Genomic DNA, 22,641 nt, shown 5'->3' on the forward strand with positions numbered 1-22,641 from the left:
TTACTTCAAGCAATACCGACATATATATCACTTCGGAATTATAAATATTTATTTATGTTAGTATGTATCATAAGTTAATAACCAAGCAATCAATGAGCTAAGATGAGGCCATTACCAACTAAAGTGTCTTTATGGAGAGCGTATCCGCTGCTCAAAATTAGGACTACTGTTGTTTCACGGTAAAATGTTTCCATGTTGATTGAATCTCTTGACGAATTTGTCTAGTTCTTGATCAATGATTATGATTTCCGGACATCAAAACCAATGGGTCGGATGTTTTGCTTTTTTTTTGAGAATTTTTAAGATTTTAGTCTGATTAATGTGGGGGGCTTCAAAATTAGGAGTCTCCAATTAGTAAATACAAGATTCTCTTTAAATGCGACTCAACCGCCGCATGGGCGACTCAGGATCGCCACCACCTCTAGTCTTCATCCTCAACCCTTCCACCCAGCCGCCACTAGAGCTTGATGCTCGAAAAACCCAAGCAAAAAACCAAGATTGGCTTCAATTCTCGATTTCAGATAGTGGAGATAAAAAGTATTTTGCCTTAGACCCAAGACATGGCTGATGCACCTACTAAGATGTGATTTTTTTTAGTCTCATGTCAAAGCTATTAAGCCAAGGTCCAAACATATGATTGACATTTCTAGGAGATTTTATGCCAAACTTGAATTAAATAAGTCCCCAAATGGATCTAGCATATCAACAGTCAAAGAAGAAGTGATGAATAGTTTTTAAGTTACTACATAAACTACATTTTAAATTCCATTTCAAGTTTCGTTCAGTTAGATTATCTTTAGTCAACACAAAATCCCTTGATTAAATACCACATGAAGATCTTATTTTTTAACAACAGTTTTAGTTTCCATAGTGTCTTGTTGTTCACCACATGTCCAACATAAATCACAGCTTTGTACAAGATTTTTTTTGTGAGAAAATTTCCGATCTATTCATCTTCAATCATGGCAGTACAACGAACATCAGAAATAATAAAATTTGCATTCAGATCCGTAGACCGCCTAGCGATGACTAGAAGAACTGAAGTGAGCCGAAGACGCGCCGCCGTCATCGCCCCTCCCTGGCCGGTGCCGGGTAAAACTTGTTGTAGTAGACAGTCGGGGAGTCGCTGTGCTAAGGCCCCATAGGACCAACGCAGGAGAACAACAACCACCACCGATGAAGAGTAGCATAGATCAGAAGATCCAACCTGAAGACACACGGTCGTAGATGAACTACGACTAGATCTGAGCAAATCCACCAAGGAGCGATCCGCCGGAGACACACCTTCACACACCCACCGACGATGCTAGACACACCACCGGGACGAGGGCTAAGCGGGAAGAACCTTATTCCATCTTCAGGGAGCCGATGTCGTCTTGTTTTGTTGAGCGGGACACAAACCCTAACAAAATCTCGAAGGAACATCTAAAAGCAGAGCCCTCCCGCCGGTAAGGGCTGGAATCCACCACGCCGCCATGGCCCTAATGCCGCAGGAGGAGGCGGACCGACGACGACGCCGGCGGGAGGCAACCGGAAGGGAGGAAGTATATAAGAACTTCTGGATTCCCAACACAAAATTAGCAGAGAGCAAAGAACCTGCTAACTCCTAATAAAAAAGCTCCACTACCTCCTCCGTGTGCCATTAATACTGCGGGTCAACTTGAAAATGCGGTTGAAAAACGAGCAACGATAAATATAACTATTTTTTTTGACTCGGTAAATATACCCTGTTGATACCGAAGGTTAATAACAATTGGCACCGGCCGACGTCTGGCTGCTGCTGCTACGGAATGTCAGGCGGCGTTTTCCTTTTAGAAACTTCTGATGTTGTCATCGCCATCCCTTGCATTTTATGCGCGAAGAGCATTGTTGACGTCGACAAAGTTCAATTGCTTTATTATACCACATGCTAAAAGAAACAGTATGAAATTTTTAGTGCACAGCACCGCGCTTCGCAGTAGCCCCACCCCTCGCCGCCGGTGAGGTCGAAGCGCCTCCCCCCCCCCCCCCCCCCCCCCTTGCAGCAAACAGTTTGCTGCGTCGTCCCAGCGTCCTGCGTGCCCGGTTGCAGCTTGTGACCACGCCGGTTCTAGCATTTCGCATGAGTAAAGTCTGAAAAAAACCTTAAACTCGTATGTTTCGTGAAAATTGGACCTTCATCTTCAAATCTCTAAAATCGGTACCTTGTACTTATTGATCCCGGTCAAAATCGACCTTCTACCTGTTTGGCACACCGGATCCCAACCAGATTCACCTGCTACTCTCACTGACAATACAGGTCCGCATGTCATATTCATCCCTCTCCTCCCCTGTTCCTCCCTGTCATTCTCTCTCAATCGGTGTTGAAACGTATGAGACAAAAAAAAAGACGCGAGATGTCCAGTCAGAATTGAAGGGGCAGGAAAAGCACACTCATGTGCGTCTACGAACACGACGGTCAGAGGTCCGAGAGCGGCGGAAGTACTGGACGCCCGAGCTGGTTGCCGCCGTGTACAGAGTCGCCGCATTGGCTCTCCGGTGCGCCCAGGCCGCCGGCCCCGCGCTCAACTTCGTAGGCTTTTTCGTGGGCTGCCCCAAGCGCTAAGTACTGAACTGAAGCACGCTTGATCGATCTTGAGGACGCACGCAAGTGTAGCGAAAGTACCTGATGGCTAGCTAGCTTCGCACGGGGCACTGCCTAGCCAGTAGCCACCGGCAACCTTCGCCGGCGTGACGCGTGTATTTAATATTGGCACATACGCTCCGGACGGTGATGTCCATCTGGTCTCGCGATCCATCAACACAGGCTCCAGTCCACCTGACCGATCGATGTTAGTGTTAGGAATAAGCACGACATAGTATACCTATCGTATATGTATATGTGTCCGTGTCGGTGTACTACTGGAATCCAGAACCGAGTAGGTTTAGCTATAGGGTAGCTGGCTCTAGTATATATATGTGCGTACCCCTGTAAAAGATAAAACCAATAAAGATTATTGAAAGGCTCGACAAGAGCCTTTGGCTATCGATCAGTTTTATCGTTCGCAAGTTATGGAAGTCGCAGCAAGTGTTCCGAAGAGAGTAGATCGATCCGATCCAGCTAGAGCTGTTCTACGCAGACTCGCGTACGAGAGGCTACGGCTAGACGCACGTACAAGCCAGCCTCGTGTACGCACACACGGCCAGATCGATCAAGCTGCTTGCTTGATAGCTAGCTAGCTTTGCACGTACCTTGTGTAGCTTCTGGGCATTTTGGTCTAGTGATCAAAAGCCAACACTTGGTATCAGAGTCTCGATGATCTACGATGACGGACAGTGACGCTGAGTCAGTCAAATCCGGCAACGGCGGTTCCAAGGGGAACAAGTCCGGCAACGACGGTTCAAAGGCGAACAAGAACGGCAACAAGGTGATGAAGGGCGGCAAGTCAACGACCAGTGGTGGTGGAACGGGCGGCGCCAATGTGCAGGCGCATCGCAACATCCCCATCCAGTACCCGATGCTCACCGACGCCAACTACGGCGTGTGGGCGGTCAAGATGAAGATTATTCTCCGAACCCTTCGAGTGTGGGAGGCCATCACGGACGACGACGTCGACCAGGAGTGCGACGAAGGTGCCATGGCCGCCATAGCCCAGTCTGTGCCGGATTCCGTGCTGATGACATTGGCGGAGTTCGAGACAGCAAGAGAGGCGTGAAACTCACTCAAAGAGATGAGGATCGGAGAAGATCGCGTCACGAAGGCTCGGGCACAAGTGCTGAAGCGCCAATTTCACAAGTTGCAGATGGAGGAAACTGAATCGCTGAACGACTATGCCATGCGTCTGACTACTTTGGTGGGAGAGATCCGCACTCTTGGTGCAAAGCTCGACGAGACCGAGATTGTGGAGAAGTTTTTCAGTTCGGTGACTGATAAATTCACGTACATCATCGGCACGCTCGAGCAGCTTTACGACATTGACGACATGACCATAACGGAGGCGATCGGACGCTTGCGGACATGGGAAGAGAATGCTCGTGGCTGTCGGAAAGGCAAAGGAGGAGGTGGTGACCAACTCATGTACTCGCGCGCAGATTGGGAGTCCCCAAGTAGCAAAGGAAGGCGTGACGGTGGTGAAGGCTCAAGCAACGCGAAGCGCGGCGGACAAACCGGAAAAGGCAAAGGAAAAGGCAAGCCACAAGGTCGTGGTAAGACGGGCCGATCTAAAGAGCAGAAGCCACGGAACTTGGATATGTCCGAGGTCAAGTGCTATAACTGCAACGAGATGGGTCACTTTGTGAAGGATTGTCCGGAGCCTAATAAGCGGGAGATCAAGGCAAATTTGGCGAAACAGGAAGACGAACGTCCATGTCTTCTGATGGCCGAAGTTTGTGATCTCGTCCAAACAGCGGTTGTGAAACCAAACCGGAAGGTGCTACTTCATGAGAAAAAGGTAACACCAAAGTTATCCGGGAGTCATAACGTGTTGTGGTATCTAGACACAGGTGACAGTAACCACATGACAGGGTGCAAGGAGAAGTTCCTCGAGCTGGAATATGATGTTCAAGGCTCGGTCAAGTTCGGTGATGGTTCAAATGTGGAGATTTGCGGGCAAGGTTCTGTCCTCTTCGAGGGTCTCACAGGAGAACATCGCATACTCACCGGAGTGTACTACATACCAAGGCTTCACAACAACATCATCTCTGTCGGGAAACTTGACGAGAATGGATGCAAGGTGGATATTGAGAACGGAGTGATGACGATCTTCGACAACCTCCGGAACGTGCTAGCGCGTGTGAATCGCACGCGGAACAGGCTCTATATCCTCAACCTTGATCAATCTCAACCGGAGTGTTGGCTCGCCAAGAGTGATGACGATTCGTGGTTATGGCATGCTAGATTTGGACACGTTAACTTCTACGCCTTGAAGAAAATGTCGAAGATGGAGATGGTATCTGGGATGCCGTTTATCGACCATGTTGATCGAGTATGTGATGGGTGCTTGGTTGGAAAACAGCACCGCAGGCCGTTCCCTACTCAGTCTACCTATCATGCAAGTGATGCACTCGAGCTGCTCCATGGTGATCTATGTGGCCCTATCACTCCAGCAACTCACGGAGGAAAGAGGTACTTCTTCCTTGTGGTAGATGACTACTCGAGATACATGTGGGTCGTTCTCCTACGATCTAAAGATGAGGCGTTTGAAGCGTTCACGAAGCTGAAGGCTGCAACGGAAATGGAACACAAGCTGAAGGTTCGCGCTCTACGGACAGATCACGGCGGAGAGTTTACGTCGAACGAGTTCAACGACTACTGCGAGAAGATTGTCATAAAGAGGTTCCTCACGGCACCTTATACGCCGCAACAGAATGGGGTTGTTGAAAGACGCAATCGAACCGTCGTTGACATGGCAAGGAGCTTACTCAAGAGCAAGAATCTGTCGGGGACTTTTTGGGGAGAAGCTGTCTCGACGGTGGTCTATCTTCTCAACCGGGCTCCAACGAAGGCAGTGATCGGCAAGACTCCGTATGAAGCAATTTACGGACGGAAGCCGAATGTGTCTCATCTACGGACATTTGGGTGCGTGGCACATGTCAAGACGGCGGAGCCGCATCTCTCAAAGCTTGCCGATCGCAGCACCAAGATGGTGTTCATCGGATACGAGAGGAGTTCCGGCACCAAGGCATACCGCTTCTACGATCCACGAACCAAGCGTCTAGGTATTTCACGCGACGTCGTGTTTGAAGAAAATCAAGCATGGAATTGGAGCGCAGCAGCCGATGATGCTCCAAACAGTAACATATTCACAGTTGAATTTCCAACTGATGATGATGCAGGGGAGGATGTCCAGGTGGTTGGCAAGACGCCCAACCAAGGTGACCACAATGAAAGTGATCATCATGGTGCCGACACCGACGACGATGCGCATGGGTCGCAAGGTGATAGCGACAACGACGCGCAAGACAAGAGTAGAGATCTCGGCAACGACATTGACAACGAGGCGCATAGTGATGATGACAATCAAGATGATGGTCACGATCACAACGACTACGCCGACGACGAGGATGCCAATGACCCGGCATCTACCACGCCCGAGACTCAACCGTCTTCCTCAAGTGCATCGACGCCGACACAACTTGTGTCGCCTCCTTCGCAAGCCACAACGGATTCTTCCGGGCCTCGTCGCTACAAGACCCTCAAGAAAGTCTACAAGTACGCAAAGCCAGTTACGCTCGAGTACTCCGATTTGTGTTTACTCGGAGTTGAGGAGCCCGCGAACTTCGTAGAGGCGAGCAAAAGTTCAAGTTGGATGCACACCATGGATGAGGAGGTGAAGGCGATTGAGAGCAATGGCACGTGGACTTTGGTAACCCGACCTCCGAACCAACATGCCGTAGGTTTGAAGTGGGTTTATAGGTTGAAGAAGGACACGAAGGATGCCATTGTGAAGTACAAGGCAAGACTCGTTGCAAAGGGCTATGTACAACGTCAAGGAGTTGACTATGAGGAGGTGTTTGCACCGGTTTCTCAAATCGAGACGGTGAGAGTGCTCCTAGTTTTGGCAGCACAAGAGGATTGGAAGGTTCATCATATGGATGTTAAATCCGCTTTCCTCAACGGTGACCTCAGAGAAGAAGTGTACGTGGAACAACCCCTCGGCTACGAGAAGAAAGGCAAAGAAGGGTGAAAGAACATGCGGTGCCCCCATGTTTGGTTTTGGTAATTGATGACAATCTCTATGGACTAATGGTTGCCTTGAGTTATATTTGAAGGTTTTGTCCATAGGCTTTTCTTGGAGTACATGTGTTGGTTTCAAGAAGAGTTTGTGTCGACCAAGGTGTTATTCAAGGAATTATCCAAAGATTGGTCATGTGAGAGTTGAGCTTATTGCAAGCATGTCTTGAAGAAGAAGATTGTGTGATCATTCATGTCTACCTTCAAGACACCATTCAAATGAAGAGAATTGGAAAGGTTCAAGGATGATCAAGACTGAGTCAAGAGTGAATCAAGTTGATCAACTCACAAAGCGCAGAAGATGTACCGAGAGGGATCAAGTGATCCCATGGTATGGTAAGAATTGTCAATTACGCCTTGTGTACTAACCCATGGTCTTCATGAGAGTTCTTGTGGGGTTAGGTTGCGGTGTGCAAGTTCAAGTGGAGCATCACGAAGAGATCAAATGCTTGAAGCTTGCCGTCCTTTGTGGTGACAATGGACTTCTGAAGATGTGCGGAAGAAAGGCTCACCCATAGTGGAGTATGGGGGAGCAGTCAACTAGTCTTCATCGAGCCAACACAATCAAGAAAGGTGGTCCAACTTGAGGGAGTCAAGATCGTCATCATCTAGCTCAAGTGGACCATGTGCAAGGCAAAGGTTTGCCCTTGATAGGTTTTCTATTTTACCGGTCTCATGTTGGTAGTTGGAAGACCGGGTTATAGGATCGATTGCCATACTATCAAGGGGGGCTCTCGATGAGTAGCTTGATCGTATCGTTCGTTGAGAGCTCAAACCATTGCATCCTTGCATCATCTTTCTTGGTTCTTGTTTGGTTCTCTTTGTGAGTCTTAGAGCTTACGGTCATCTTGTTGACAAGCTTGAGTTCATCGAAAACGGAGTTCGCTTGCATCTTGTATGATATTTTCGATGTTGGAGGTTTTGCCGATTCTTCTCGGTTGGAGGTTTCACTCCTCTTTTTGTTAGGCATACCTCCCCTGCCTCTTCTTACTATAATCATTCGCTGTTTTGATGCTACTCGTCGTCTTGTTTCCAACAAGCTTGAGTTTGCTCAATTCGGAGCTCATATGCAGAAGTTATGGCAGTTCTGGTTTTCTTGAGAGTGGTTTTTGTCTGGTCCCAGCGGTAGTACCGCGTGCCCCAGCGGTAGTACCGCTTGGAGCTCTCAGCCGTTGTACCGCTGCTTCCGGGCGGTGGTACCGCCAACTTGCTCAGCAAAGACTTGGGCGGTTGTTCCGGCCAGGCACCGCCCAAGTACCAGTCAGGCCTCTGTTTTGATGCGGTACTCGGGCGATGGTGGCCCGGTTGATCCGGTCGTACCGGTACCACCGGTGTCCGGAGCGGTTCGACCGCTCAAGGCCATGCGGTTGCACCGGCCCGGTACCACTCGACTACCGCACTCAGGGGTGACTCCCTTCTGTTCCTATGCGGTGGTTGAGCGGTGGCTGGGCGGTTGGTCCGGTTGTTCTTCTCAACCGGTGCTACCGCTTGGTCGCCCGGTTGTACCGCCTGGTAGGGTTCTACACGTATACTGTGAGTCCCGGTTGTACCGGGACCAGGAGCGGTAGTACCGCTCGTGTGCGGGCTGAGCACATAACAGTTGGATTTTCCCCCTCCTATAAAAGGGGGTCTTCTTCCCCATTGAACCTAACCCTTTAAGCTCGTGTTCTTCCCCCTTTGTTGACCTTCTTTGAGCTTGCTAACTCTCATTCCCTCCATGGATTCTTGCTAGTTTTTGAGGGAAAAGAGAGAGGAGATCTAGATCCACATTTCCACCAATCACTTTCTCCTCTATGTGAGGGGAACCCCTTGGATCTAGATCTTGGAGTTCTTGATGTTCTCCTTCTTGTTCTTCCTCTCATTTTCCTCCCTAGCATTAGTTGCTCCGGTGGGATTTGAGAGAGAAGGACTTGGGCACTCCGTGTGCCCTTGCCATTGCATTTGGTGCATCGGTTTGAGTTCTCCACGGTGATACGTGGAAGTGAAGTTTGAGAAGCTTATTACTCTTGGGTGTTTGGGCACCCTAGAGCTTGTTCCTCTTGGGTGCCTCGGCGCCCTAGACGGTTGGTGTTGTTCGGAGCTCAATCATTGTGGTGTAAAGCTCCGGGCAAGCGTCGGGGTCTCCAGTTAGGTTGTGGAGATCGCCCCGAGCAATTTGGCAGGTACCGGTGACCACCCCCAAGGGTTGCCAAAGTGTACGGGTTCGGTGACCGCCCCCAAGGGTTGCCATTTGTACGGGTTCGGTGACCGCCTTCAAGGGTCCCTTAGTGGAATCACGGCATCTTGCATTGTGCGAGGGCGTGAGGAGATTACGGTGGCCCTAGTGGCTTCTTGGGGAGCATTGTGCCTCCACACCGCTCCAAACGGAGATTAGCATCCGCAAGGGTGTGAACTTCGGGATACATCGTCGTCTCCGCGTGCCTCGGTTATCTCTTACCCGAGCTCTTTACTTATGCACTTTACTTTGTGATAGCCATATTGTTTCTTGTCATATATCTTGCTATCACATAGTTGCTTATCTTGCTTAGCATAAGTTGTTGGTGCACATAGGTGAGCCTAGTTGCTTTAGGTTTTGTGCTTGACAAATTAACCGCTAGGTTTATTCCGCATTTGTTCAAGCCTAAATCGTAATCATTTTAAAACGCCTATTCACCACCCCCCCCCCCCCCCCCCCCGCCCCCCCTCTAGGCGACATCCATGATCTTTCAAAGGGAAAGTTTACAAACTCAAGAAGGCACTTTACGGGCTCAAGCAAGCGCCAAGAGCTTGGAACGCAAAGTTAGACCGAAGTTTGGTCTCGCACGGGTTCAAAAGATGTCCCCTCAATGATCCAAAAGACAATCTATTAAGCACCGAAGAACGGATGAAGTTCGAAGATGCGACCAAAGGGAAGTGTTGCCGGCAACTTACGGAAAAGCCGACGAAAGTAAAGTCGGTCCCTGAAATGCTGCAAGGAATGGCGAAGGCAATACCAATGATAACACCTACGAGTAGCAGCAATCACGTTTGGGACCCAGGTCGAAACGAGGAAGTCATGCTTAGAGGGTGAATGTTAGGAATAAGCACGACATAGTATACGTATCGTATATGTATATGTGTCCGTGTCGGTGTACTACTGGAGTCCAGAACCGAGTAGGTTTAGCTATAGGGTGGCTGGCTCTAGTATATATATGTGCGTACCCCTGTAACCTTTGTAACAGAAAAGATAAAAGCAATAAAGATTATTGAAAGGCTCGACAAGAGCCTTTGGCCATCGATCAGTTTTATCGTTCACAAGTTACGGAAGTCGCCGCAAGTGTTCCGAAGAGAGTAGATCGATCCGATCCAGCTAGAGCTGCTCCACGCAGACTCACGTACGAGAGGCTGCGGCTAGACGCGCGTACAAGCCAGCCTCGTGTACGCACACACGGCCAGATCGATCAAGCTGCTTGCTTGATAGCTAGCTAGCTTTGCACGTATCTTGTGTAGCTCCTGGGCATTTTGGTCTAGTGATCAAAAGCCATTAGTTAGCACGTCGGGCTAGCTACTGCGGCAACACCAACCACTCGCTCGATCAAGCACCAGTGCACCTCCACCATTGTTGCCGTCTTCCTCAGTTCCTCTTCATGAAGCTGCATTCAGCCAAGCTTTCGTGCGCCCAATCAGCGACGTAAAGATGTTTCCCAGGGCACAACCGCTCACGGAGCTGCACACGACACCAGCATTGCCGAGCTGACGCGTCGTTTCATTGTGTGTGTGTAGCAGATGCAGATTTTAGAGAGGGGAGAGAAAGAAATTGAGATAGAAGATGGATATGACATGCAGGTCCACCTAGTCAGTGAGAGGAGAGGATGATCCTGGTGGGGATTGTGTGTTTCTAGTGCACCAAACTAGTCTGGACTCGGACAAGGTCAGGATTGACCAGGATCAAGAAGTATGGGGTGCTGATTTCAGGGATTAGAAGGTAAGGGTCCGATTCCGACGAGACGTACGAGTTCAAGGTTTTTTTCAGACCTTACTCATCTCGCGTCGCCCATCGCCGTCGTTCCGGCACGAGGTATGGGCCTTGTGGGCACCCCTCCAGACGCGGGCGGTCGCAGCAGGGCGCCTCGCCGGTCCCTGCACGACGCACACGGCGACGAACGTGAGATCCTCACCGAGAGAAGAAGGCCCGTGCTGAAGGGAGGGAGAGAGATTATTTAACTAATCAAGCACGGAGAGAGACGTGATACCGTTCGTCTTGTCGCCACATGGACTCTCAGATCCGCGGCAAGAGATACAGGGCCAGGAGTGGCGCGTGATCCGTGCAGGTCAACCGGAAAATGCGGTCGAAAATCGTGCAACGACGCCGAAGTGCCACACGCCGGCCTCTGGCTGCTACCGCTGCGATGGAGTAACAAAATGATTAGGTGGCGTCTCCCTTCTAGTAGAACCTTGAGGTCGTCTCATCGCCATCCCCTGCGTTTTTTACGGGCCAAGAGCATCGTTGACGTCGACAAGCTCGGTTGTTTTACATGTTTATTAATTATATTTAATAAAATGTCACTACGTTACGATCGATGCCCCTTGCTCCCCGCGGGTGCAATATTTTAGTGCGGCCTAACTAATGTCTATCCTTCCGACAGATCTGATCCATTCCTCCAAAATATTTAGCACGGTGTGGATGTGATCCCGTGACATCGTCTGGGCTTGTTACAAGTGTCGGCACACTGGCACCCACAGCCAGGAGCTGGCCGGATGTGACACGAACAGTTCTTGTGACACCTGTGCGTGCGTGTGTGTGAACGGAGCGTGCGAGGCACAATGGCCGCACAAACTACAACTAGTATTGACATTGACATTAACATTGATTTTGATTTGATTGATTGAACCACCGCGTCGGGGAGGGAGAGGTCGTGATCATTCTGCATTTTAGAGAACGCGGTTGTGCCAAGTCGCCGAACCCAAGGCCGGGAACTGCTGGCATGTTCCCCCCCATCTTCTCTTCCTCGTTTTGTCTATTGCTGCTAAATTCTTATTTCTTAGTGCGCTCGAGAAAGAAATTGGACGGGTTGTTACACTAGCATTTCCTCCGCGGTGCGCACGAACAGAAAATGGATTGTGGGAGTTGTTGGCATTCGCGTTCGCACCAACAGGAAATTGATGGGAGTTTTTTTTGCATTTCCTCTCCTCTGCACATACAGATACAGATACGGGGCACTGACCGAATCAACAAGTCAAGGTCTTCCATTACATCTCAAGAAAGTTTGATCAACCGATCAACATCTCAAGAACACACAAACTTTCCCAACCAGTAGCAGTATGATTTATGTACAGATCACAACGAACTTTCTCATGGACTACCTTGCATCACATCCACCACATAAGAACACCGTATGCATCTTGTCACGACTTCTCACGAAAACTCCTCTTTGGGCAGAGATTATTACCCACTTTCTTCTCTAAATGCTACTCAAAACGAGAACAAAGCTAGCAACTAGTAGCAGTACTATATGAAGAATCTATGAGAGGGCAGAAGAAGAAGAAGAGCAGACAAGATCCAAGACGAGGACAGCCGCTGCCCGCACGCATGCCACCGGCGGCATGGGGCGTGTACCTATGGCAAGAGGAAGAGGAAGAAGAAGGATCTGCGTGTCACCGCGCCGCTTCGTCCGCCTTAGCGCAGGGCGCGCGCGAGGCCGGCGAAGATGCGGGAGAGGCCGAGGCGGAAGCGGGAGACGGCGCCCTGGGAGTAGGGCGCGCACTCGCGGCACACCGTCTCCATGGCCTCCACGAAGAGGCTGAGGCTGCGCACGGGCGGCACGTAGAGCGTCAGCGGCGCCGCCGAGAAGGCCAGCGCCATCATCAGCTGCAGCATCGCCAGCGCTCCCCTTGTTCGACCCCCGCCACGAGCAGATCCAGCTACCTCTCCCTCCCTCTCTCTCTCTCTCCTGCCGCTTCTTGCTTCTTCTTGCCCGGTCGATCGATCGAGCAGCGGCTGCCAAGAAGACGAGGGCTATATGGACGGGCGCGCGGAGCTCCTCTTGTGGTGGTGATCGCGCGCTCTGCCTCGGCCTCGGCCTCGCGGTGCGCGCGTGGGGGATTGGTGGTTGGTGGAGCGCGCGCCTTCGCGGCCACGGGGAGAGATTCGATGCGGTGCGGAGCGGGGGAGGGGAAAGCGGCCGGCTTTGGCTGGGTTTGTGAGCGGGCCTTGTCCTTCTCGAGCTCCGATTTATAGCCCGGCGGCGGAGGGGATAACCCGATAAGATCGGCGCGGGTACGTGCCAGTTCACTTGACGTGGGAGGCTCCGGCTCGGCACGGACGCACACGGTGCGCGGCGCCGGCACGTACCGCCGTTTGCCACGGCGCGCTGTGCTGCGTGTGCCGCTCCGGTTTTTCAGAGGCGACAACAGTTAAATATGTGGATAATAGCCATGGTTACAGTAAATTTACGGGACCGGGTCGCTTGTAGCGTGTGCAAGCAAGCCAAGTACGTGCCACTAGTTTGATTAGTAGCGCGAGCTGAGGGGGGATGCTCTTTTAGTTTGCGAGCGGTCGGTACGACGTGACATCCCGTGATCCGCATGTCTGTGTCCCGTGACATACTGATATGCGCACCCAATGGCCGCCCGTTACCCGAAGATTGCAACGGCCCTTAAAAAAGGAAGTTTGAAACGATCTCTTCAAGGTTAGCTTAGGGGAACAAGACACTAACCACTTGATGTATTCCCGCCCGTTACCTGACATACGTGACATACTGACATGCGCACCCAATGGCTGCCCGTTACCCGAAACGATCTCTTTTTTACTTCTTAATGTATGTTTGGAATTTTGATCTGAATTTTTTAGGATTATCTCAATATGTGCTATGAACATGCATGATTTTTTTTGCAATGTTTAAATATGAATTTGGGCCGCAAGTCACACGGTGACATGCAAAGATGCATGTCACCTGATCCGTGTCCGAGCAAGACTGACTAATCCAAAGCAGACCGAGAAAAAGAATTGGGTTCTGTGGAGGGGCCTTGCCTGTGGTACGTACGGCGCCTGATGGACACCAAATCATGAGAGCGAGCCATGGGAGGCCCTCGTCCACGGCAATCGTCGTGTGGGGGCGCGCTCGGCCTCTAGTTTTTTCTCTGTGTCCGGGGGAATGAGCGGTTGATACTCGGAGAGATTGTCACGATCCGACCTGGCGCGAAGAAGCTGATCGTGGACGCAGCAGGCGCAGGCCGGGGCGAGGAGGGGCCGGGAATAGATACGCCACGCCCGCCGCTTGTTTAAATGACTATAATGGCTGATGGCGGACCAGTTGGATCACGCACGACGGCGCTATCGGGCGCATGGAAAAGGAACAGTGCAGCGGGTGGTCGCTGGAGCAGTCGACAGACAAGTTGGTTGGCGCACGCAGATCGATCACCGATCGGGCAGTGCTCCCAACTTTTTTACTACTTTTTTTTTGAAAACTTTTTTTGTTTGTTTGTTCCAGAAGACGCCTCATGAACTTTGGTGTGACAGTCACGCGCGGCGCGGGGAAACGCTTTATTCCACGGAGGCGCCTCCCTCCCCGCGCGCCCGGCGAGGAAGCTTGCGCCTGGCCGGCGCCGCAACGGCACAGGGAAAGCCGCCCCGAATCCCGCCGCTCCGCTGCGCCCACGGTAACGGGGCTCGACAGAATCAGTGGCAGGTGGTGCCGCTCCTGGCCGGCCGGCCGTGCAGGGCCAAAGGAAGCTGCGGCTCCTCCCGCGCCGCCCCGTTCGAGTGCGTGCGCCGGCCTCGCTGACGCGGAGTGGCCGTACGTGCCGACGGAGCGGGGTCACGTGCGTCGGTGCGTGTGCCGGAAACGGGAAGCGTGGCGCGCCCACTGCGCACGACGGCGCGAGGGGATTGCCGCATCGGTGACGGGTCGATCACGCACCTGAGCGTATGCACGGTCCGGTCCAGGCTCCATACTGGCCTCGGGGCATCTTCAACAATTCCGCCGTCCAGCCGATCCGACGCTGCATCTCCGGTCGGGTACGAGAAGAACGATCACCAAGACCAGTCTGACCTTCACAAGTGGGCCCAGACCATCAACCCTCTCTCTCTGTTTTTACGATGGCACCTTAGACTAGCCGTAATGAAGAGTAACATACACATATTCATGGACTATATTATCACCTTCATAGTGGGTACTCGGTAATAATATAAGTGTAGTGTCATGCAAAACTTCACTTATTAGGTTATAGACTCATATTGCATTGGGACATGTGATGTTACAGTAACAGATAAGTTACTCAAACTATCTCTCTCCTCATTAACTCATTGCCACATAAGCAAATTTGCCAAGTTGGATTCGATATTATTGCTAAAGTTACTCCCACTGTGGCTAGTCTTAGGCCTTCTACAATGCAAGACACTTCGTGAAGGTACTTAGAAATAATTCAATCTTTTTTAAAGCACCGGTGCTTGTTTGTAGAGGATGGACGCTTAATTAGGCATCTCTTCTGTAAAAATAGGCGCCGGTGCTTCAGAAAAACTGATTTATTTTTTCTAAGCACCTAACATTGTACAAGGCCTCATTGGTACTTATTTACAGGAAAATGTTTACAGGAATTGAGAAAAGACATCACCCATCAACTTTCCCTAAATTTAGGATACCCATAAAGGTGGTTTTACGCGGAAAGTACCCATCTGAGCCCGTGCACAAATGCACATGATATCTCAGATGTCCGTTCGTTCCAAGATTCGGTCCTGGTCCTCGTATTTCTGGACGTATCTTGCGCAGTATATTGATTTGCATAGTCCATATGACCCACAGCGGTCAGATAATCATTGCAGCCTTCGCCGTTAGGTTTACCTCAGGTCTAGAATCCCATTCACGTCAAAAAATCGGTCTAGAATCCCATTGACGTTCTGGGCTGTCTCCCGTACTGCTATGGCCGTTCCATTAATGCAAAAGCCACCCCGCCCAACCAAGCAGAATGAGCAAACTGATTAGCAAACTGGAGACTAGAGTAAATTAAAAAATCATCAAGAATGCAACAGCAAGCAGCAAGAGAAGATTGGTTGGGAAATTTGGAACCCAGACCAGTGGGTGGTGAGCCATGGGACAACAGTCAACTTCACATTTCAAAACGCTCGACCTCGTTTGAATCTATGAGCAGTACAAGTTTGCTTTAAATGCGAACACTAATCAGCCATCAGCACTCAACACTTGAGTGTGTTCCCAGGAGTGCTACAACCATTCCAAAACTTCATTATTTGACAAATTCCCAGACAGACATTTTGTAGAAACCATTTTAACTGACATACACCCCATATCTGTACTCTTAAATGCTACAGCCCATGTCAGAACACCAAACATTTGGCTTGATTAGATCAGTACAGAAATCACAAAGTAAAGGTATAACACAGAAACATTGAATTTTAGTCCTGATCTTGTCATTTCACAAACAACAATTAGTGACTGGCCATTAAGCACATAAACTAAGCACTCTCTGTAGCAAACTAAAACAGCACTACGGACACCCTCGCAAAATCTGTAACAGATAAACTAAGCTCCTCTTGGCATCAAAATTATGTTTTCTCCCGTCAACCTTAATTCGGCAGACCTGGTACAATTCTTTGGACGGAGTCCCTCAACTCCATTGTTCTTGCAGGTTTCTGAGGCTGCTTTGGAACATTGCCGAAATCTGTTTCTCTCGTGTCCTCTTGTGACCTTGCCACCGACAAATGGTGCAAAATCTGTTTCTCTTCAACCCCTGCTCGTCGTTGGTCGACCCATCTCCTTGCTCTGAGCAGGAGCCAATAAACCTACCATTGCCTGGCACATTAGTTAAATTATTGTTGCCACTGATTGCATCATGCAGTACATCAGTCGCATGATTTGCGCAACACCTCCTTTCACCTCCATATATATGTTTGATAACAACTCCATTTTGAGCAATCCTATCCTCCAAACATAGCCCATCTCCAGCTTCTGTGAATGGTTGCATTTTACACCATGCAGTACTTGAACAAAGCAATGAGACGGTAGTAAGCCTCAACACTAGTGTCACCTAGTCCAACTAGCTCCACAATATGCATGAACATATTCAAATGTACCAGGTTCAAATGTACCAGGTCCATGATATATGCATGTACATATTCATAAGCACCATAAATAAAATTGATATTGTCCATATACTTGAATCGTGCTTCACATGCTGTCAGCGACTAAATTTTGAAATGTGTGCACACTTATTCATTGAAATGGAGGGAGTACTAACTAACTACAACTCTCCTGCTATGATGTAAAAAAAAATTGGATCCATATCAAGACTATGTGTTGCCTAAAATTAAGTCACCAAACAACATACATCATGATAAAATAGGGTCATATACACTGTTTGTAGTCATAAATTTGAACCAGCTTTTGGGAGCCAATCTCTTTTAACACTTGCTGTCATGCATGAGCTCAACCATGCATAAAATTAGAATTAGCTGCACAAGTTTACTAGCCTTGAGCCCTTGACAGTCTTTTATCAACCAAGCCCATGCTAAAAAAACAAACATCTGACAAACACAAATAATATGCAAGCAGAAACACACCTGCGCCTCTCTCCAGGTGCTTGCCGGATTAATTGTTCGGGTGCTTGCGGTGAGCTATCCCTTTGTGCAGCCACCACCGCTTCCGCCTCACAGATCTGCATGTCCACACTCAGGGCCGCCGCTGTCGCTTGCTCCAACTCTCTCATGGACGCGATCACAGGGTAATGAGTTAATGACGCACCGATGCTTGCTCCATCTTACCTACGGCTGCAGCACAGGTTGATGGAGCGGCTCCATCAGGACATCACTGTCACTGACCTCCTCCAGCAGAGTGAATTTCGCACAACAGTTGAGCACAAGGCAGATCGATCTTAGAAACTCGATGCAAAAAGATAGATTCCACGGCTTACCTATTAATTGGTTGCATCAAGAACTCCATCTCCCAGACGGCGTCTGCTCTTCCCCGCTACTCGACACGCTGCAAGCTCCCCTGTTACGTGCAGTGGAAGAAGAGAATCTTGGGGCATCATGAACGAAACAACGCCTGCACACCCAACCTCCTCCGAGCGTTAACTGCGACAGTTTGCCACAGACCAGAAAAGTATTCCTGTTCCACCGATCCGCACTCTGCAAGCAAAGCACAGATGCGCACAAAAGTATGTAAAAATAAGTTACTATACTTTCTTGAACTCATTTCATTGACTTATATTCATTAATTTCTCCCATTCCGTTATTGTTCGACACTTTATACAAGTTCGTTAATGCCCACAGTTTCCATAGGGCTTGCTAACTCTACTTCATGAACAGAATGCACTGCAACTTCAATATTCACAATTGCATTCTATCTTACAAGTCACATTTTCTGCTCCAACCATTTTTTCCATGACCTATCGATATGTGGTCTACTGGCCATATCATCCAATTCCTGACATTCTGTACAACATGTAATAAATTACCCAGTATGTGGTCTCATAATTACAAGCAATCACATGAATTTTGCAACATAGACAGTCTATCATTTCAGTTAACAATTTATGGTGTAATAATTTATCTAGGGGCACAACAATAGGTGCATACCGAATCATTCAGCTCACAATCAAATGATGTGTCCCTGTACAGTACTCTTGTACTCCCTCTGTTCCAAAATAGATGACCCCAACTTTGTACTACGTTAGTATAAAGTTGGGTCATCTATTTTGGAACGGAGGGAGTAATTACAACCAGAAATTGTTCAGATTTGCACCACAAATTATATGCAATCAACCACACACATACAAAATAAGATTATTCCGATTTGCACATTAATTTCATAACTACTGTGTTGAGCACGAAAATACCTGCAGCTCCATCGTGGAGCTCAGGGGTCCATCTTCCCTATTGTTTGTGAAGCCTACGGTAAACCCTTCCTATGACCCACCTCCACCTCCAGCACACAAATCTTCCCATCAAAGCTCTCATCGGGGTGTCCGATGCTGCTCCGTTCCCACAATCAGCGCACTCACTGGGTATTGGAGATTTGGAGGGGTTCCATCGTGACGTCACTATCACTTAACCTCCTCAAGCACCATGGATCTGCGCAGCATGAGGACGAAATTGCAGATCGACACCACGGGATCCAAAATCGAGCAAAAACATCAGACCGGGCAAAGTCTAATTGGCTAGATCAGGAACTCCATACCAACCTGTGAACGCGGCCTTTTTGGGGAATCGCAGCCCCGCAAAATCAACCCTCTCGCTATTGAAAAAATCTAGCTTGAGAGGTAGGAGACGATGGTACCACCGGTCTGCCCCCATCTGTCCCCCAAATCCTCACATTTACTCCTCCGTCGACAGATTTAACGAAAAGAATGTATCCTGATCCACGGACCGGAATGGAGACCGACGAGTTGAGCCACGGCTCAACTTCCTACCGTCCACGTTCGCCGTTCCTCCGTCTCTATCCCGGCCCACAACTCATGCGTATTTCTTCTTTTTCATATTTGCGGTTGCTTGCGAAGTTGGCCCAGCCATTTAATGTGCCGAATCCCGAGACACTACTGTACCGCCCAGATATCGAGCACATATGTGCTCGAGCTCAAAAACACCGCGTCCGTTTTACGCAGAGTTTTCTTACAAGACACAAAGATCTGAAGGTGGGTGTCTCATCTGGTCATCTCTGAACCTGCCACTTCCATCAAGAGCAACGGGACACCACCAAAGGAGCAACAACTGCCGACAGTCAAGTCGTTGAACAACACGGCTCAACAGAAACACCACCACGGGCGCAAATGCATCACGCCGGGAATGGTTATTACTTACTCCAAGTCAGTACTAATATCATACAAGATGGTCATTATTACCCCAAACAACAAAGTGACAGGAAAACAGTTCAAGCAGGCTCCAGCTTAGCAGCACCTGCCATGCCACACAAACCTACCACAACAAGAGAACCGGCTGCAGCTGCAGCTGCATCGTCCCCTCCCCAAACACAAGGGCTGTCTACCAAACCCCCAAGTAACACAATTGCACAGACTCTAAATTCAGTTTTACAATATCACTGGACCGAGTTGACGGTCATTCGCCACACACATAAGCCAAGGATGATTTGCCAGGGGGCAACGGCGTGCCCACCCTAGGCGCCCCCTCTCGCGCGGTAATGGAAGTCACCGGACGGTAAGGTGTGGTCATGCTTCGAGAACATGCCGCCATCCGGGGGAACGCCGGCGTGGCCAGACCTCGCTGATGCATTGCCGCCGCCTGAAGCTTCAGACTTCTCCTTTGCGTTGAGGAACCGCCCGCCTGTTCCCCGAGCCCGCTTCATCGCGTGCTGGTGCCGGGACTCATGCAGGTACGGCTGAACAGAGGCATGAATGTTGTGTTACATTGAGAGTGTGTGAACCAAATTCATTTCTACTACAGGGAAAAGAAACCAAAAGATGCTCAAGGGGCCAACTATAGTACTTGTTTTTTTTTCAAGTAAAAACATGCATAAGAATACCTTACGGCTTTTGACCAGCTTATTTTCAGCCTCTAATTTTGCGCGGAGCTGTCTCCTTCGGAGAATGGCATGGTATTGCTTCGCATTCACATAAATGGGCTCTTCGGCGGCAGCTGGTTCAATCGGTAGTGGCACTCGAGAGGATGGTACCATGCCCACCATCTGGGGGTGCATCTATTCAAATTGTTTTGCACCACATAAAGATGAGTTAGTAACATCGAAAGGCGCCACCTAACAAAAAGAAGAGAACCAATCTGCGGCAGGGATGACGATTCTGAAATCAAAATAAGTTGGCAACGCCAGTATGCTGCTCAACATTGAAAATTTGACTTTAAGTGAAATTGGTGTGATTAAACACAATCATGATTAGTTGTCTTGTCTCAACAGTCATTCCAGTTATACCTAGAGCACATGCTCGCACACAAAAATCCAAACAGTTGCAAAAAATAAATAAATAAGCAACATCATCAAGCACAGAAAAAAATTAGGCCAGAAATTAGTGAGGGAACAGGGATGACAGAAATATCACTCACAATAGCATGTGCGCCATAGGCTGCCACTGCACCACCATAGTAAGGATCAGCATATGGGTATGATATGGCCTGAAAAAGCGAACATCTTGCACAATTCACATGCTCGCCGTTCAACAAACACTTCGAATTCCGAAATTAGTCAACGCTTGAGCATCATACTAGAGACTTACAAAGGGATGAGTGCGGTCAGGTTTTGGCGGTGTGTATGCCGTTTCTGAATTGCCCAGAGACAAAGCCGACATCATCTTGCCTTCATCACTACTCTTCGTATAGCCATCACGATTACCTAGTATTAAGTACAAGGAGGAAACAAATGTCATCTAACTTTGATATGTAAGTGCACACCAAGGTCCGCAATCGTCAATATCGTTCTTTCCATCATTATTTTTGGAGGCTACTCCATTCTGTATTTCCAGGAGAGATGAAAGATTACAAGATGATGGACTAGTAATGCAGAAAAGAAATAGTAGTTGGCGAGTGTAGGGCGAACCAGATTGATCATTCTGCTCATTAAAGCTTCCTTCACTCATCCCGGACACTTCTTGAGGAGAATCGCTAGCTGAGGACTCGCAGTTAGGCACTTGCTGACCAAACTGAATCATGATTGTGCCATTTTCTGCCAGAGGAACACAAAAGGATGTTATAACTCTAATAGCAGCAGGAAATCAGTATACACAGCACATAGCCAGTCAAGTAGGATAGTGGAACTGAAGAATACCTTGCATATTTTGCTTGCGTCTCATCTCATGGGCTTCTGCTCTTGCTCTCAGTTCAAGCTGTCCATGTAAGTAAGCAGCAGGTCAGTCACAACAACAGAATAAAGTGATACTGTCCAAGTATACATTAAACGCTGAAACATGAATAGATACTGGTAGAATTGCTCCTCCCAACTCAAAAAAAAAAGATCACTAAAGTCGTCCGTGTGCACTTGAAAAACTTAGATTCGCTCGAATTTGGCATGATGCACATGTCAAATGCTGTACTCACTGATTTGTATGCCCGGACATCTAAAAAATTCACACCAGCACTATGCATCAACCTGGTCCCTGAATCAGAAATTCTGATTAAGGTGCGCTAATAACTGAGTAGACAAACTCCAAGTAGATGATTTGCTAGTCCCCCGCTAGACAAATCCGAATCGCTCATTCATAAGCTCAGGGGTTCTCTTCTCCCCACTTACAGGCTTACAGCTGTGAAAAAAATTCAGGCAACAACCGTTGCTTTGAAGAAATAGCTGCAAATCACAACAAATTCACAGTGGGCACTCCATCTGAACCCTCCAAGCAACAAGATTTCAGTTTACCCCCAAGTAATAGTATTACTAGCACCACTAATCTTTCTTATAACTTAAACTAGAACGAAAAGCTATGGACACACACACACGAGACCAGAGTAGAACCGCAGCAGAATGCGCCCACGAATCTGAGCGGCAAATCGGCCGAAACCCGAACGAAACGGCAAGAACCCAGTCGGATCCAGCGAGAAACCGGCCAGACGGCACGGGGAACCGGTCAGCAATGGCCAGCCGGCCCGCCCGCCCGCCCGCGCCCCGGAGAAGAAGCAGGGAAGCGAGTGAGCGGCAGAGGAGGAGGGAGGAGGGAGGAGACCTGCGAGATGTGAGATGCGGAGGGAGCATGTCCCCCTTCCGGCGACCCCTCCCTCCTCCCTTGTTCCGCCTCTTCTCTCCTCTCCTCTGCAAGTCTCCTCTCCCTCTGTCTCTGTTTCCGTTTCTCTCTCTCTGCTTTGGCTTGGCTGGAGTATTTCTCTGTTGGCTTTATCTCCCCCTCCAACTGTCCACTCACCTACCAGACCGCCAAATAAAATAACCCACAGCCCAGAAGATAGAACAGTGGGAGAGAAAACGAGATGCAGAAAAATCTCGTAGCATTTCACCACCGTAGCACAGTAGGGTTTCGAAATTACTGAAGCGGATTGCATCAGTGACTCGTTGACCCCAGGATCCACCAGA

The 22,641-nt window shown here is 49.1% G+C and overlaps 1 protein-coding gene across 1 annotated transcript; it reads right to left on the reverse strand.

Moving 5' to 3' along the window:
• Positions 1-19,402: 19,402 nt before the first annotated feature.
• LOC125552803 (nuclear transcription factor Y subunit A-9) lies at positions 19,403-22,434 on the reverse strand. The gene is made up of 7 exons (XM_048716487.2): positions 22,280-22,434; positions 21,391-21,448; positions 21,163-21,288; positions 20,843-20,958; positions 20,673-20,741; positions 20,140-20,313; positions 19,403-19,995 (listed from the first exon to the last, which is right to left on the reverse strand). The coding sequence occupies exons 2-7, from the start codon at positions 21,413-21,415 to the stop codon at positions 19,774-19,776; spliced, it is 732 nt and encodes a 243-aa protein (XP_048572444.2). The 5' UTR covers positions 21,416-21,448; positions 22,280-22,434; the 3' UTR covers positions 19,403-19,773.
• Between the last annotated feature and the right edge of the window lie 207 nt (positions 22,435-22,641).

The sequence above is a fragment of the Triticum urartu genome, chromosome 4A, assembly GCF_056163025.1.
Source record: "Triticum urartu cultivar PI428250 chromosome 4A, HENAU_Tu73, whole genome shotgun sequence".
NCBI classification, from domain to species: Eukaryota; Viridiplantae; Streptophyta; class Magnoliopsida; order Poales; family Poaceae; genus Triticum; species Triticum urartu.